The following is a 15,694-nucleotide window of genomic DNA, read 5'->3' as shown; positions in this document are numbered from 1 at the left end:
ACACTACAGAAGTCTTAAAATCATTAGACTGCCTCATAGCAGTGCCTCAAAGCAAAGGTTATCTGTCCTGAGTGTTACCATGAACTTCCAACATTAATTTATTTTGCTGACTCCTCACAAATGAAGCTGCATCTAATCCTGTAAACTTGACTTCTTTCAGCTCTTCTGGAAGTCATTGTGAGCTGGATATCTACATGGAGAGAATACTCAGCATTTTCAGGCCCAGGCTGTTGAGAAGGTTGCAATAAAACAGAAAGGGTCTGGTGTGATTTATGAAGAAGAGCATATTCTTCTCCTGCCTGCATCCTGGTTTTGTGAGAAAATACTTTTTAGCTTAGCTGTTCCTCTTTTATACTGGGACAGTTCTGCTGCTTGTTTCCTTGATAACAGCCTTTGTAAAAATGTAAGAGGACTGTGTACTTTGATGAGAAGAATCTATAAATATCCCACAGTTACAGCAATAAATGGATGGTATCCTGTCCATTATATGTATACAAAAACTGACTTACTGGAATCTCTGCATCCCAAATCTGTGAAGTTTTCTTCATCAAATCACCACAAGATAGTTTTAATCCAAGAGAGAGGATGAGGGAAACAATTTCTTTCTGAAGAACTGTGCTATATGTCTAACTACATTCTACAAATGCTAACACTTGCCATGTGAACTAAATAAGAAATTAAATATTTCAGATAGTAACCAGCCCACTTTTTAAAAGTATATAACAAAACCACTTTTTATGACAGTGTAGAGTTGTAAGTCTGTGGCTAGAGACTGATCTGGGCCAACTGAGAGTGGTTTAGATGAGGCTCTGATGTCCCAATATTTCCTTTTATGGAGCATTGGTTGTTCTTTCAGGTCCTCCTTTAAGTTAGGTAAGTGATTAGAACTGCACTTAAAGGCACAAACATAAAAAGAAAGGGAGTAAGGAGAGAGCTTGTTTTACTACCTGTTCTTCCCTATCTCTATGATTGTTATAAGCTAACCATCATGATTTGCTGTAGATCTTGCAGGTAACACTTTCTCTAAATTCTACCAATTCTGTCACAAAACATTTTCAAAGATAGAAAGGTGACATGAAGAAAAATGTTCTTAGTTCTTAGAAAAAGTGTTTCAGTAAGAATGTTGCTAATTGTGTTTGTGTTTTGGGGTGTGGAAGAGATTTTTAAGAATTAAGAAAAAGTAGAACACTTTACAAATGAAGTTAATGATTCATCTAGAACTATTTACAAGTGAAGCTAATGATTCATAAACGCAGGTTGCCTTACAGGATAAGTCTAGTTGTATATTATAATTATATAAATCACATGTTCAGTCCAGATCTATCTTCCTCCTTTTTAGGCTGCACTGTCAGTGCTGAATTCTTTGCACAAAGATGTGGCTTTCTCTTGGGATCATCTTTTCTCTGGGGATACTAATTCCTGGAAAATTCAGCTTGAAATTGCAATATGACAGGTGAGTGTGAACAGGTTTCATGAAGAATTGTGAATGCAGTGGAAGTCCCAGAAACTCTGTAAGAATAATAATAACAATTATGAGCTGGAAAACTGGACACAGGGTTACTAAGCTGTAAGCTTGGTAAGAGTGGGAAAGAAAACATGAAGACGGGAAATGAAGAATGAGTGAATTTAATCCAAGCTGAAAGAGACATAGCTACAGCTGTAGGAGCCACAGAATGGTCCTCAAATGCATCTCAGGATGCCCTGTTTCCATTAGTTGAAATGCATTTGGCTTAGCCTCTTTCATAATGAACTTTGAAACCAGATGCTGCAGGAGTAAAATGCCTTTTCTGAGTATAAAGCAAGGGGTATGACTGAGCAAAATTATATCTATTAATAAAAGACAGATTAGGTTATATGAAAAAGATAATGATGACCTGTTGGAAATCTGTAACAAGTACAAAAAAAAAAGCTAAGGGAGTTATTCCAGATAACCTTCACTCCAAGGTGTTCAGCTAATGAGATTATCACATTTTTTTATTATTGATTAATGTTTTGAAAAGTATGAAATCTTTAGTTATGCTTTATTTTTCATTCTCAGTTGCACTTCAGAAAATGAGTGATGTAAAATTATTCTGTTTGCCTATCTAAACTGTTTTGGTTTTATTCCCCCTCAACTTTCAAGGAGCTAGGTAGCAGCCATGGTGGCAGCTGGGATTTGTAGGGTGGGCATGAACGTAACATGGAGGCCACCTATTCCCATATAAATTTATACATGGAATTTTCTAAAGCAAACAGAGAAAGTAGTCTGGTGCTGAAGGTCTCTAGATGAATTATATTCCTAGAATATAGTCATGAAAAGAACAGAAAATCAAGCAATACCTACAGCAAGTAAGTTCCCTCATAGTGTATCCATTCAGCAGCTCTCCTGGAAAATCTCCTAGCAGAGCATATGGAGTCACTACTTCAAATGTATTATTCCCTTGGATAATATTTAGTCTTTAGATTTGTATCAGAGATGCAGTTAGAGCCTGATTTCAGTGAATAGAATTCAGCAGATCCCTGGTAATGTATTTTTCATTTCTGTTTCTAATTATTGTCCAGAATTGAACCTGTCTAGTACTTGCATGGAATTTAAAAACAGGTACTGAATGGTCAGTGTGACTTTGGGTGGGCAGCACCTGCACAAACACCAAATTATTAGTAAAGCCCATTTTCATTGTCCTCTGCTCTGTTTAACAATGAAATGAAACATCCAATCTATGAGCATCCAAGGACATACAGCTTGTGCTGAGAACAGTCCTTTAATTTGTTAAGCAAGCTTAATTGTAGAATTTTAAAAACTGTAGTTCTCATGGGGTCACATAGGCTGACTTTGCACTTCTCCACTAAGAAACTCAGTTGATAATCATAAACAAATATATGCTTTCTAATCTTAATTTACTATTAAAAATGGTTTGTCTCCACACTGGCTATTGTGAAAGGTTTATCAGTAAATAAGAGCTGGCCATCTGGCAGCAATCTGACTGTCTGGAATTTCTCTGATTTGGTGTAATTAAGACATAATGTCAATGAGGATAGAAAGATATTACAGAATATTGTTTCCCTTCCTGATAGACAAAGAACATAGCAAGCCTAGGCATTTAGAGAGAATAAACTCTGAACTGCAGCTGAGATGTTTATTCTGCTAGCAAAGATGTTTATCCTGCATCTACAAGGTTTATTAAAGACATCATGACTGTTGTACCAATCTGTACAACATGACTGTTGCACCATTCCTGTGAGCAATACTAGTGTAATCATTTTCCCCCACAGATATGGGGCTATTGGCATCTCATAAAGCAGTAGTAAACTGCCTGTTTTAACTATCAAGTTCTTACTCAGAAAAGGTGATATGTTCAAGAGAGATGTAAAAAAACCCACAAATCCCTCTGTTTCTCTGGGGATAAAGAGAATGAATAGTGAATTCTATTTGTATGTATATTAAGCTGATAATTGTACATTCCTGCATGGAAGCACAAAAGATGGCAGTTGCAGTTCAGATGATAAGAACATATTACGTTGATGACTATAATGACCACGGCTTACTTTTGCAATAAGAATTTCTGCTACAAAAGCTTTAAAATGTAAAATGTTCATTTTTTATTCTTGTCTGGTAAAGACTCCATTGAAGTCACTACAAGAGACTGTGAAGCAGTTTCTGGTTGCTAGCAAATAGGAAAGTTTCTAATATTCCCCATTCTATTCTGTTCTCATCAGTAGTGGATACCTGGACTTCCACCTTTGAGTAATGCAATGTAGTATCAACATCCACTCCTCACTCTGAAGCCCTTTCACTAGAAACATTACACTTACTGTCAATCCTGGAAAGCTGATCTGAAGGAACACTGAAAAAATATTATAAAAAAAAACCTTCCAAGGGCATTTTTAACAGAACATATTGATTTGCCTTTTCTGCATTTTTCCATCCATTTTAACTTGTTCTTTGTAAACTTTCAATATTTTCATCAGATATAGCCTGTAGTAGATGAAAATTTCACGGGATCTTATGAAAACATAGACACTGGATTCTGTGAGTCTTTTCTAGAAATATGAAATGATAGATTCTGTACTAGAAATTTTTTACTTCTTGTGAATTGACCAAGAATATGCAGTTCTGGAGACAATATTTGCTATTCTGGAATAAATTGACTATTCTCATGAAAAGCAGTTTGTAGACATCTCAAGTTCTTATCAATGTTCATTTATCATGACTATCAAAAGTTTCTGCATGCTGAAATAGACTGGCCAAGCACAAAGTTAATCTGGAATAATTGAATAAATCCCGAATGTGAGGGGAAAAAAGTGACATCTTATCAAATAAACATTTTATCATGTATTACCAATGCCTTTATTCTGGCCCTGGTCCTGCAAAGGCAGAAACACACATGAGGGCTCCTGCAAGCAGTTGGCTTCTGCAAAGCTGGTATGGTGAAGAAAGCACTGCCACTGGCAAGGAAGCAGAGTGGCTAATGCTCTAGCAACAGAAAAGTCACATCACTTAGTCCTGTTTGCAGCCGAAACATTCCACAAATTCATAATTTAGAGTTTTGTTAAATGCTTAAAAGCACTGTTACATGCTCTGTCTTCCTTCTACATAACAAATTATGTTCTTTTGACTTCTGAAATAATGGATACTTGAACAGACCTTAAAATTAATCTTGTTTCTCTACTGAATTTCCAGGGATCAGGTTTTGCATATTGTACCAGAAACAATTCAGCAAGTCCAGCATCTTCAACTTCTTTGCAGTACTTTCATGGTAGGTAAAAATAACTACATGTGCCCAAAAAGCAAAGTGGAGTCTTGGGCTGTAAAACAGATATGCATGTAGCTTTTGATAGGAGTGAAGGTTAAAGTAAACTAGAAAAAGCTTTATTTAACTTTTTTTTTTAATGTAGTGTGGAATTGCCCTTCTACTACCTGAAGGAATTTATATGAAAAACGTTAGTTTCTTTGCATGGCTGTGTGAAAATGCTGCTCTTTATCAGTGGTGCCTGAGTCAATAAAGGCACTAAGCCTGTGCTCTGTGCTCTATGAACAGATGACTGGAGAGTTACCAGGACAATTTGAAGGAAATATTTTTTCATTTGTTGATATGCAACTACTCTAATATAGTTCTCATTCTGAAAACAGAGCTTCATTTGTGCATTTCTTTCTTCTCTGCACAGCTGGACTTGTGGAAACCCCTGCTGCCTGAAGACATTAGGGCTGGGGAGGACCTGCACATAAGGGTCCCAGCCCCTCTGGTGCAGGAGATGAAAGACAGCTTAGCTCAGCATATGATCTCTTACAGGTACAATCTCTAATACCTTGATGGGGAAGGCTGGCTTTAATAATCTTCCTTGTTATCAGAACAGGACCAAGCCCCATCTGATAAACAGTCAGATAGTACTGGCAATAGGACCCAACCTTTGTTCCAAATGCCTCCAACTTACCTTGACCAGCCAAACACAGAGATGCTGTATTGAACCTTCAGAAGCCCATTCCCCTCTGCCCCATGTATTTATCTTCCACCTAGCCTGGACTGTGAATCTGGAGCTGGAACCTGAGACAGCCCAATCTCTCTTGTCTCCTGCTGTGGCCTTCTCAGTGGCCTCTGAGAGGATGGCACTCAGATATATGACAATTTTTTAGTCTGAACTCAAGAGGCCAAACTTAGTGTAACCACTACTTTTAAGAGCATGCTTTGCTCTTGGAAAGCATGGATATCTGAATGGAAGTTCCTTCCACTTCCGGAGAGCCCAAAGGTTTAATTGGTGCCACTGCAGGGAAACAGTGTCTAGCTCCCCTTTTCCCTTTCCTGTCTCTTGTTACTCCTCTAGTTTGGAGAAGAGATCTTTTGAAGTGAGTATACAGCCACTTTCTTCAAAAGCTTCATTTTTCTACCCCTATCCCCTTCACCAGGCTGGTGCAAATTTCCTGGCACCATCCACCCAAAGAGACACATCCCAGCTTGGGACAAAGATCCCAGTGGCAGGTGGGCACTATGCCCCCAACTGGGACCCACAACCTGCAAATGTCCCACAATGTTTTATCACACCTATGCAGCCACGTCTTCCCTTACTTACAACCAGAAGATCTAATCCAGATACAAACAGTGTTTATAAAGGAAAATGGGATTAAATAAGAGCTATTCCTCACACAGTCCTGTTCCCTTTTGGAACTGACTTTTTCAAGTAACCAGTATCTAATTTAATTTAGCTGTATTTAATATAAATAACCCTGTAGTCATTCAGGGCTGATGACAAATGGCCTATGGACATACACTGACATTTACCAATCAAAGATGAGTTTAAGAAGGATTGGTGTCACTTCAAAGCTGTTTTGAGTTAAAGCTGATCTTGACATCCTGCATCTTGCCTGACAAGTTCCTTTAGTAAGTGTGATGCCCTGCCAACCAGAGATGAAGAGATACAAGGTTGGAGCCAGTAAAAATTATCTAGCTATTCGATACTTAGACAACGTTCCAGAAGATATTTAACCACTTTTTTTATGTCAAGACTCTTCATTTTTTAATGGTTTCAACCAATTCTAGTGGAAATTTAAATACTAAACTGAAATTAGCCTCTCAACTTTTTTTCCCTTGGCCAGAACTGTATCTACCTTATATAGAGTTTTAAAGAAAGAGTAGTAATTATTAGTCATGATGAAAATTTTGGGTGTGTATTGCAAAGAGGCTGAGATGAGTACAACAATAACAGAGTCAAAGTTCCTATAACAAATTCAAAGCAGGAACCACCCTTTAGAAGGCAGCTGGCATGCAGGGAAGGTAGGATGGCAGTCAGGTATATAATGATAGAGACATAAATGACAAACTATAATAAGGACATCAATATTCCAACTGTGCCAGACTCTGTGGTTTGAATTCTCCAGAGCACTGATAAGGTATTTTGTGTGTGTGGTTTCACTTCATGGAAATTTTCACTGTCTGAATTTTAGTTTGAAGTTTAGATGTGAATAAACATCAAAGCTCAGAGTGAAAGTTTAAAAAGTTTCTTACATGCGCTTCCCAGAAATGCTTATAAGTGCGACTGTCAGCAGAAAAGCCTGTTAGCATTTCCAGCATTCGAGATGAACAGGGTTGGAGCTACCTTTGCCATTGTCTTATCACAATGGTTTACAATGAGCACAGATTTGCAGCAGTTACAAGGGGCAGATTGCAGTGAGAATGGCCTCTCATCCAAAGTCCACTAAAGCCAAGGAAAAGGTTTTATTGACTCCCTGAATCATGGAATCATGGCTTTGTTTATACTAGTTTCTGAGCTGTTTTTGTAGCTAAAAAAGCAAAAAAAAAGCAAAAAAAAGCTATTTGAAGGAAATAAGGAGTTTGTTCTGATTTTTGCAAATTGCAATGAATATTTCTGTGGAAACTTTGCAAATTCAAAATGTCTCAATAAAACAGCATAAAATCTTAAATTTTTCTCTTTCACTTCCTTTTCCCAAAGGTGGTATTTTTGGAATTTTGCTCAAAAATAGAAGTGGTGAAGAAAATAAATCTTGACCTTTTTTTCTTGGTAGAAAATTGGAACTTTAACAATCTGGTAAAAATAATTATTGTTAAAACCCTGTGAAAATCTCAGTACTTGGAACTTTGCTTTACATGAAAGCACCTATAATGCTGATGGTGATGATCTTGCCAGGCAAATCACAACAGAAGAGTTAAATCCTTTCATTTTCTGATGTAAGCAATGAACCCACCATGACAGTTCTGCAGCAACTGTTCAGAATTGTTTTCTCTTCTATCTTCCCTTTTTCCATCCTTCAGAGTCCTAATACCTGATGTGCAGAAACTTGTGGATCAGAGCATGCCAAGGGAGAGGAGCAGCCACAGACAGGTCTCAGGAGGTTATGTCTACACTGAATACCATCCAATGGAAGAGGTAAAGAAAAAGCCTAATTCTGCTTGTGTACTTTGTTGTTTTCTGTTCTGTAAATGCCACAGAAGGCAATTCTGTGTTTGCAGAAAGCTCAGCTAAAGTCAGGGGACCTCTTTCTAACTTTCTTCTTTAAAGAATCGGTCCTTACTCTTTGACTAGAATCCTAGCCTGGTTTAATTGAATATGGATTTGCCATTAATTTGTATTAAATCTGCAATTCTTAACTGAACAAAATATAAATGCTCTGTGCGAAGCAGCTGCAGTGTTTTGCAGATAACATTCTGTGTTTCATTTGGCTGGTTTACTACCTTTCTGCCCTGTTATTCTTTATTATTTAGCATTTATTCATATAAGTCCCAGATTGTTTGGTGCTGAGGCAATTGTGAAGCGCAATGACTATTGTGGTGTCTGGAATCCCAGTGGGGAAGAAGAGGTGAACAGTGGGATATCTGTATAAGGAAGTAATTTAAGGGCAGGGTTTTGACACTTCAGGAGAAAACAATGTCTTAGGAGTGGGCAGTGATGACTCCTTGGTGCCATGTTTCACACACCAGTTGGCAAACCTGGACAAAAGCAGTGCGTGGTGGCAATTCTTTCTCCTAGCTGCATAATAAAAATGAGAGAACAAAGTCAACCCTCATGTAGGTTTTGCTTGAGCTACCCATTGTGGATGACTACTGCTGACCCAGATGTGGAAAATCAGTGCTGATAGAGAAGAGATTGTAATACTGTTTTGAAGAGTTGATGGTGTGGCTTCATGTCTGGTGAGCTCACCAGGAGGATGCCCAATAGGATGGGCATGTTGAATGACATCCAGAATGGAGAATCTGTGTTGCATTGCAGCAATGTCCCCTTTTAACACCCAGTGAGATACAGACATGCACACAGGCATGTGAAACACCTGCCATGTCTGTAAGTGACATCACAGACTGAAATAAACTCTGAGGAAAATGTTGCTTGTCTAAACAAAAGAAAATGCTTTAATCTGGAAATGGAAGTGGGAAAGAGAAGGAAACTCCCACTTTGGACAAGAATTCTTTGCAACTATTTCAGATTTATCAATGGATGACTCAGATCCAGAAGAACAACAGTGAGCTGGTGACTCAGCACATCCTGGGGAAGACATTTGAGAATCGAACAATGTATTACCTACAGGTAAGGGAGGAAATTTCCCTTAATAATAAAACATATCTTAACAAAAAAAGAAAAGTACTCAGGAGAAGACAGGATTCAGATGTTTCCTAAGATAGCGTTCATCCCAATCCACTGAAATAACAGGAGATGGTTTTACTCCCCTATGTTATGGTAAGATTTGCCAGCTTTCACAGACACTATCATTATGAGCTTGCTATTGCTATTATGTACTGAAAACAACAAATTTAACTGAAGCCTTGTTTAGAAATACAAATCAAGCTGAAACTAGCTTAGCAACAGCTGTGTGTGAGGATAAAGACTTTTAGTTTGTTATTTTTATTACTTTATACAGCAGATAGCCTTTCTGCAAGCAGTATTCCATGATTTTTTATTGGGCACATTAGGAAAAACCACAGTCTTAATATCTGGGTTAGTTATTGCCTAATCTGTTCCTATCACTGAGTAGTATTAGACACCCTGCCTTTTTGTTACTCCCCTTCTAAAAACAAAAAATTTAAAAATCTTCAACTAAGAGCAACCACTCCTGTGAATAATGAATACAAATGGAAAAGGAAAGAAAGAAACTATTCTATTAACTGTTCTATTGACACTTCTGCTCAACAGACACTTTAAAACTTATGCCTTGTAATACTATAAAGATGGGGTTATAAGGAAAAAGAGCTTGTAATAAAAATGCCAGTAATAATAATAACAATAATAATAATAATCTCAGATGGGTCAATGGCATATCATGGCACATGTTTTACTTTCTTGTATTACATTAAGGTATTTTATTGTAATGTAACAATTTTTAAATGATCACATTTACATTCTCTTAGATCAGCCAACCATCAAATAAAACCAAAAAGATAATTTGGATGGACTGTGGGATTCATGCCAGAGAATGGATCTCTCCAGCCTTCTGTCAGTGGTTTGTGAAAGAAGTGAGTCCTTACTCTTCCATTTAGATACTAACCAAACCATATCACTTTGGATGCTTCTGTTATCTTTTCTATTGTGGCACCAAATATTAAGCTTTTCTCTTAAAATATGATTTGCAAAATTAGTATATAGTACAGATATCTGTAGAGACCAAAGTCCAAATCACGTTTTGATATATGGGACATTATTAATTAGTGTGCCAATTCCTCCACCTAAATGTTTCCAAAGCTTCCCAAAACTTGGTATCAACCTCTCCTTTTCTCACAATGGCTGTTAGATCAAGCCTCTCTATCAAAAAGTCACAGTCCTCCTGAAATAAAGAAATCCTAATCTATGATATAGCAATGTTCCATGTGTATAGAAAAAGTACCTAGGGATCAAGTAGATGTTGGGTACCATGGTGATATCCAGGAGTGAGTAATCACCTGATGATAGTTCTAAACTCACTTTTTGCAGTGATTACCACCAAATTCTCTGCTCAGTGCTCTGTATGTTTTCTTTTCAGATTCTTCAAAATTACAAAACTGACCCCAAGATAAGCAGATTTCTGCAGAATTTGGACTTCTATGTCTTGCCAGTCCTCAATATTGATGGCTACATCTATTCCTGGGAAGAAGTAAGTAATGAAAATCCAGGAACTAGACTGAAAGTTAGATGTGCCCAGCATGTTTTGTTACTTTTAGATAGGGTCATAGCAATTATACTTAAACAGAAAACAGTGATATTCACATAAATCCTCTCATGGCAGAGATTTTGTTTCTTTTGGCAAATCAGTGATCACTTGAAATGAACTAAATATTGTTAGCAAACATCACAAGACTTGGGAAGACAAAACCACAAGATCAATTGTTTTTAGGTTTCTAAGGATGGGATTACTTCTTTGATAACAGCTCAAGGTTTGGTTGGTGGACTTCAGAATGTCTGGAAGTTATTCATTTTTCATAAAAGATGTCAAGTAGCAGATGGGTCCTAGAACCTTTGCACAGCAGAGGAGGAGAATTGGTCAAATATCAGGCTATTCAGTTATGAAAGAAGTGTGCCCTCCCAAATAATATTCTGATATGGAGAATAATGCAAAATGTTGGTCTTCAGCCACACTCACCATGCTTTTAAGCCCCTGTGCCCAGTTGAAGCACCTTTTAATGCAGGACCTTTGGATGGCCCATGGCTACCACCATGTGGATTGGGCTCTCTCCCACCTTGCTCCCAGACAGGTGTGGGGCATAGCAAACACTGCACTTGGATGCACAGGTAATTCAGCTGGGAAGCTCATGCAGGTGGTGCAGTGAGGTCTGCACAGAACCTGTAGAGCTGGGAGTGTAGCAGGGAACCAGGGAGCAGTAGCAAGATTAGCTGACAAAAAAGAATTTATCTTCCTGAATCTGAAACATACTCTCTTATCCCTCACAATGCCTTGCTTAGCAGTGCCACACTGCACAGAAGCAGTTGAGCACTACAGAAAAAGCATACTTAAATAAAAATAAAAAGGTCAGAGGCTTATTTTAGGGTGCACACAGGTTTGTGGCTGATGACAGCCTGGCTGTAGCCAATTAATTGTTCTGTCACTGAGCTTTATCAGCCTTGTACACGGAGTTGTACTCTTACAATACCAGGGTTAGTTAGAATGCTGAGGTCAAAAAAAAAAAAGGGGGATATTTACACCATATAATTGCTGGGCCATATGGATCATTGAGTTTTTACTATGTAACAGAAGTTACTTTTCTTCAGGATCGTTTGTGGAGGAAAAGCCGTTCTCCATATGAGAATGGCACCTGCTATGGCACTGATCTGAACCGAAACTTCAATTCATCCTGGGGCAGTAAGTTTGAAGTATTTCAGATCATGAACACAAGAGTAAAGCAAGAGTAATAACTAGTTTCTGAAGTAAAATCTAGTCCTATAACAAAGGAATATTCACCTTGTTGTCATCAAGACATATGTAAAAATAAAATCCTGGTTTGTCAAAGTACTAACTCATTGACTTTCCACTAGCACTTATTTTTGTGAGCAGAAAATTTCTCTTATGTAACTATACCTCTAACTCACTGCAGGAGCAAGCATCGGCTCTAGGCAGGAATGTTAAGAGTTAGTCACTTAACAGCCAATATTTACATTTGCCATGAATTTCAAGGAGCCTCCAAAGCTTCCCTGGAGTGTGGTACACTGTGGTGGTGTCAGAGTGTTTTCGTTGCAGCCATCCTGAAAATGTGCAATAAATATTTTAGTCTTGCATCAAATTTTAGTTGCTACCTACTGAGTGTAATGCTAAAGTCCCACTGAGCTGTCTAGTCCCCTGCCCACATAAACACATGCCTTAACACTCCAAGGTAAATTTCCCAGTTCCCTCTGAACTGGTGTTCTATATTTCTCCATTGATTCAGTGTTTGTATTCCTCCCCAGGTGTTGGTGTGTCCTTTAACTGCAGCAGTGATGTCTTCTGTGGATCTGGACCAGAATCAGAGCCTGAGACAAGAGCTGTGGCTCAGTTTATCAAAAGCAAGAAGAGTGACATTTTGTGCTATTTAACAATTCACTCCTATGGACAGCTCATCCTCACCCCATATGGTTCCACAACTAAACCTCCAAGTAACAATGAAGAACTGGTAGGGCAAAACATTTATCTTCTACCTTTGTAGAGAGTAAATACGGGCAGTAGCACATGGTGCAACTGTACTTGCACTCTTGCCTTGCCTTTCCTTCAGAGGAGCTGGGCTTGTTCAGGGACTTGGCTTGAACAGAGTTACTGCTTCTCTGTTTAGCATCAGTAAGGTTTATTTGCCTCAGAAATCCTAATTCTTCATCTTAAATCAGGAAAACTGAACTACTACAGATAGGGTTAATGCAAAGCAAGGTAAGTGGAGAAGAGCACCAACTTTCACTGGATACAAGAATGAATTTGCACTTTAGGATGCTAGCACATTATACACATATGGTTATCATGATTGTGTCCAGAAAGAGTATTCCAAACATGCTCAGAAAAATGGGATCCAAATACCTATTTCTTGGTTATTTCTTCTCTCAGTTTCTGAGTGTTCTGATTTAAGTCCTCTTATGTGTGTCTTTATGAAGATTCCAGTACAGCACTAGCCCAAGAGCATGAGGGATTTGGGTTTGGACTTCTTATGAGTCATTGGAGAAGTTGTTTATTTTGTCTATAGATCAGTTTCTAAGGATGGTTGGATACAGAGTCTATGGTAATAAAACAAGTAAGAGTTCAATCACTGCTGTAGTCAGTACCAGTGTGTTATATAGCATAGACTCTAAATTCTCCAAAATACAGGCTGTAGCTTTACAGTAAAGCAAATAGGATCTCTATCTAGTAGCAGAGTCATCTTTAAAATTTTAACACAATTTGCATTAAAAGAATCAAGGACAATTTGTTCAAATGTTTCTAATGGGTTCCTTGAAGAATATCAAGAGTAAAGATAGAAGTAATATCAAAACTTAAAGCTGATCATATGTAAATGCAAAGATGAAATAGACAAAAATTTTGGTCCACTCAAACTAATTGCCAAAGGTAGTGCCACTGATGCCAAGGCTGTTCCTATTTTGAATTTCCAGATGCAAGTTGCAAAGGAAGCAGCTGCTGCATTGAAAGGAAAGTATGGGACCAGCTACAGAGTAGGATCAACTGCTTTAATTTTATGTAAGTTTTTTTATGTTTCCCTTTGACTGCTCTGTGTTTCAAAGAATTGTGTCACATGCATCAGCAAGTGCTGTTTTGCTGAATTTCTACTTTGAGTAATATTTAAAGGGCTGGTTCGGTGCAACATGTCAGCAGCAGTCATTTGAATACAAGATAACTCTAAATTATAAAGCTGACTGTAGGAACGGACGAAGCATTGATCAGAAGCTAATTCCTACATGGATTCCTCACAGATCCATCACAGGGGACAGAAGGAGATTGGTGATAGATCATCCTCACCTTGCTGAAGTCAGCAGCAAAACTCCTATTTGTCTTCACTGGAATCAAGCAAAAATTAAAATCCCAATCAGGTCTACAGTTACTTCATCAGACATGATCACATGGCAGCTGCTTACAATTCTGTGTGAAGTATATCTGTTTCAGCCCTGTTCCTAGTAGACTGGATGGCCACATCACAAACACATCATAGCTAATATGAGTTGACAGCCTTTACAAAAGTTGACAGCCTTAACAAGAGGATTGAGGGCCCTAGAGACTGCCTGGTAAACCCAATATTTTCCCAGTAAGCAATAAGTCATGCTAGTCAGTGAGAACAGTAAGCAGCTGGCTCCAGAACCCGTGTGGTTTGCATATTCCATTGGCTGTCTCTGCCAGTCCCCAAGCGCCAGTCCCAGAGGCACAGACTGCATGAGCAATGCAGTGTAAGTGTAATGCAACTTGCCTGTGCCTAGGGCTGCATTTTGCCAGGGTTTGTACTTACACTGAACAGGTAAGAAAAACAATCCACAAGGAAGATGAACAGAGATATAGGGAGAAGCCAGAAATTTTTCAGATTTGACCAAAATTATGCTTTAAAACATATATATATGTATAAATTCTAGTCAGTATCCATGTAGAAAATTAAGTACAAAACAAGATAAATGTCCAATCCACCTCGTACCCCACACTAGTCATAGTAAAATGCTAAAAACACAGAATCCCTGAAACTCATCTCTTGTTACTGTACAGTGCCATCTTATGAAGAACTGTGTCACTTAGGAAACTCCATATACATTTAGTATAGCTAAGAATTACAGCACCTAAAAACTGTTCTCCATGTCACAGTGATATATGGTTACTGCTTAGTTCAGGGATTCTGGTATAAACTTGTATTAACTCTAACAAGAAGTAATTTTAAAGAACCATGCTTAATACAAATATCTCCTCTCTATTTTTAAATTCACAGACAGTAACTCAGGCTCCTCTCGGGACTGGGCGCACACGATTGGCATTCCACTCTCCTACACATTTGAACTGCGAGACACGGGCACTCATGGATTCGTTCTCCCCGCTGACCAAATCCAGCCCACGTGTGAGGAGACTATGCTGGCTGTGACAATGATCATAGACTATGTTGATAAGAAGTACTTCACAAATGGAGATGTGGTGCTGACCTCCAGCAGCTTGGGCCTGAGCCTTTGTCTGGGTATTGTACTTACATGGTCTGTTTCTTAAAAACAGGTTAGAGAACCCAGCAAGAGACTCACATGAAAAATATAATGTCCTCTCAAAAATAAAAAGTTACATCAGCAAAGGAATTAAATGTCAAGTATTTCAATAAAGGCTCATCCCATAAAATAAAAGGACTTGTGGTTTGATAGCTATGTTTTTCGGGAGAAGGAAAAGATAAAGAGCTGTGGCAATTCCCCAAGCTTCACTTGCTGGCTCTGCTTAGTCTTTAAATAACCTTAAAAAATCAACTCATGACAACTACCCATGGGGACAGAGCACTATTACTCCCTGGTTCTTTGGAGCATGTTTTTAGAGGCTCACCTGGGCTTGTGTAGCCCTTCTGTCAGCCACAGTCCAGATCTGTCACAATATTCCGTACTGCCTGAACCCGCTGACTCCTCTGTGTGTTGCTGGTCTTAGCAGGATAGCTGTGAGACTTAGAAGTCCACAAATCCCACTACAGAAAACTGGATGGCTTCCTTGTCCTCCACTTTCCTTCCCTAGTCTGCCACATTGGGATTCACTAGAAAATACAGGGCCTCAAAAGGTGGTGAAAGGCCATGATCAGGAAACCATCTACAACAGTCTGAAGCAAGCTGAAGAGTTGAATTGGTGCAAGCACATAGG

General features: G+C 38.5%; 1 protein-coding gene across 1 annotated transcript; it reads left to right on the top strand.

The window, feature by feature from the left end:
- The first annotated feature begins 1,341 nt into the window (after positions 1-1,341).
- On the top strand, positions 1,342-15,436 carry CPO (carboxypeptidase O). The gene is made up of 11 exons (XM_071434230.1): positions 1,342-1,453; positions 4,661-4,736; positions 5,146-5,270; positions 7,743-7,857; positions 8,908-9,009; positions 9,828-9,932; positions 10,436-10,546; positions 11,659-11,749; positions 12,331-12,533; positions 13,492-13,576; positions 14,802-15,436. The coding sequence occupies exons 1-11, from the start codon at positions 1,374-1,376 to the stop codon at positions 15,068-15,070; spliced, it is 1,362 nt and encodes a 453-aa protein (XP_071290331.1). The 5' UTR covers positions 1,342-1,373; the 3' UTR covers positions 15,071-15,436.
- The last annotated feature ends 258 nt before the right edge of the window (positions 15,437-15,694 follow it).

The sequence above is a fragment of the Agelaius tricolor genome, unplaced genomic scaffold (genome assembly GCF_023055355.1).
Source record: "Agelaius tricolor isolate 1412-34295 unplaced genomic scaffold, bAgeTri1.0.p SCAF_10, whole genome shotgun sequence".
In the NCBI taxonomy this organism is placed as follows: domain Eukaryota; kingdom Metazoa; phylum Chordata; class Aves; order Passeriformes; family Icteridae; genus Agelaius; species Agelaius tricolor.
Note: the sequence above shows the minus strand (reverse complement) of the source record. Positions and strands in the feature narration are given on the sequence as shown.

What these genes read in the sequence shown, in the direction of transcription:
- CPO (XM_071434230.1), top strand. Translation starts at nt 1,374, where the DNA reads ATGTGGCTTTCTCTTGGGATCATCTTTTCTCTGGGGATACTAATTCCT. An exon ending in GTCAGTGGTTTGTGAAAGAA is followed by an intron (nt 9,933 to 10,435) that starts GTGAGTCCTTAC and finishes TTTTCTTTTCAG; the next exon opens with ATTCTTCAAAATTACAAAAC. An exon ending in CTTCAATTCATCCTGGGGCA is followed by an intron (nt 11,750 to 12,330) that starts GTAAGTTTGAAG and finishes ATTCCTCCCCAG; the next exon opens with GTGTTGGTGTGTCCTTTAAC.